Consider the following 1,383-nt stretch of genomic DNA (forward strand, 5'->3'; position numbering starts at 1 on the left):
GAATCTTATCCAAAAAATAACTACTGTAAATTTAAGGCATCCATGATGATTATTTTTTCTTTCTTAGGTAAACATTATAAGAGTTCATCTATCTCATCTCAAAAGGAATTACTCATACTATATTCTGACTCAACTTTAGAGCCATGAACCAAAAGTGAAAAAAAAAATCAAATTAAATAAATTTTGAACGTCTAAATAAATTTATGTTTGAATATAAGGTAAAATGGATATATCATTATCACCACAAAAGAATAACCAACCCTGATTACTATTCCATTTCAGACTACACACACGTAAGAACAAGCTGGATTACTGATCTATTTCAGCTTAAGACATAAAAAACTATCAAACAAGCTTAACCATTATACAAGCTTCAATGAAATTTTAGAACTCAAATCATGTTCAACAGGGCTATGCCCTCCAGTTGAGCTTGGCCCACTTACAGCCCTAATATTGCACAACACAGTCATAGAATTCCATCCCTTCTCACAAGGAAGTAATCAATTTATTGACCATCCTATGATTAGAAAAACAGATCAAGTCCCGCTCCAACTTGTGACGGGCATTATAGAGTGGAATAATAAGACTACGGCATCGAAATTTACACATAATAAACCTAAGAGGACGACAGACCTGATAGATGAATTGGAGTTGTAGAACCGAGAAAAACGGTGGCGGTTCGGAGGCTTGGGCCTGACGGGTTTCTTGCGGAGACCGAAAATTTCCTGCACCAACGGCACGTGAACCAGCACCGTCTTCCACGCCACAAACCAGCCTAAAATGAAGAAAAACGAGACAATTAGGGCATGGCGAGAGTGTCCCGAGAGGAAATCAGAAATCCCCCGCAAGCTGCGGTTAATCGATCTGGCAAAGGGAATTTTAAGATGAAGCTTGGCGGATAGAAATCGGTACTCACTGAGGAGGATTAAAGAGAAGATGAAGAGAATCGCGAGAAGAGGCCGGAGGAAGAAGATGATGGTGTACTCCCACCAACACCGCAATTCGTAGGGAAACTCGAACCCCATTTTCGCTCGCCCGACTTGGAGTTATGGTTAAACTAACAGTCATTGAATATTTAAAAAGGTATGGGTGGATTTGCATGCATACCACATAATTTTTAGGGCGATTTATAAATGTAACACATAAAATATTAGAATTTATATATTTCACACCCAAATTGCATCATCTATATATGAAACACTTATTTGGCTGTGCTGTTTCTCACTCCCAAATGATCATCACCAAGTGCTCCTCGTGTACGATGCCCGCCTGTGATGGCAAGGTCATGAACGATTAGTGTAGAGTGACATACACCAATGCGAATGCCAATTCAAGATTTTTTGGGTCAATGGTGACTCCGAGAATGAAGGATCTGCCCACAGG

General features: G+C 39.5%; 1 protein-coding gene across 1 annotated transcript; it reads right to left on the minus strand.

Moving 5' to 3' along the window:
• Window positions 1-313: 313 nt before the first annotated feature.
• LOC110018554 lies at window positions 314-1,077 on the minus strand. The gene is made up of 2 exons (XM_020715902.1): window positions 917-1,077; window positions 314-775 (listed from the first exon to the last, which is right to left on the minus strand). Exons 1-2 carry the CDS (start codon window positions 1,023-1,025, stop codon window positions 537-539), a joined length of 348 nt encoding a protein of 115 aa, XP_020571561.1. The 5' UTR covers window positions 1,026-1,077; the 3' UTR covers window positions 314-536.
• Window positions 1,078-1,383: the final 306 nt, after the last annotated feature.

The sequence above is a fragment of the Phalaenopsis equestris genome, unplaced genomic scaffold, assembly GCF_001263595.1.
Source record: "Phalaenopsis equestris unplaced genomic scaffold, ASM126359v1 Scaffold000024, whole genome shotgun sequence".
Classification (NCBI taxonomy): domain Eukaryota; kingdom Viridiplantae; phylum Streptophyta; class Magnoliopsida; order Asparagales; family Orchidaceae; genus Phalaenopsis; species Phalaenopsis equestris.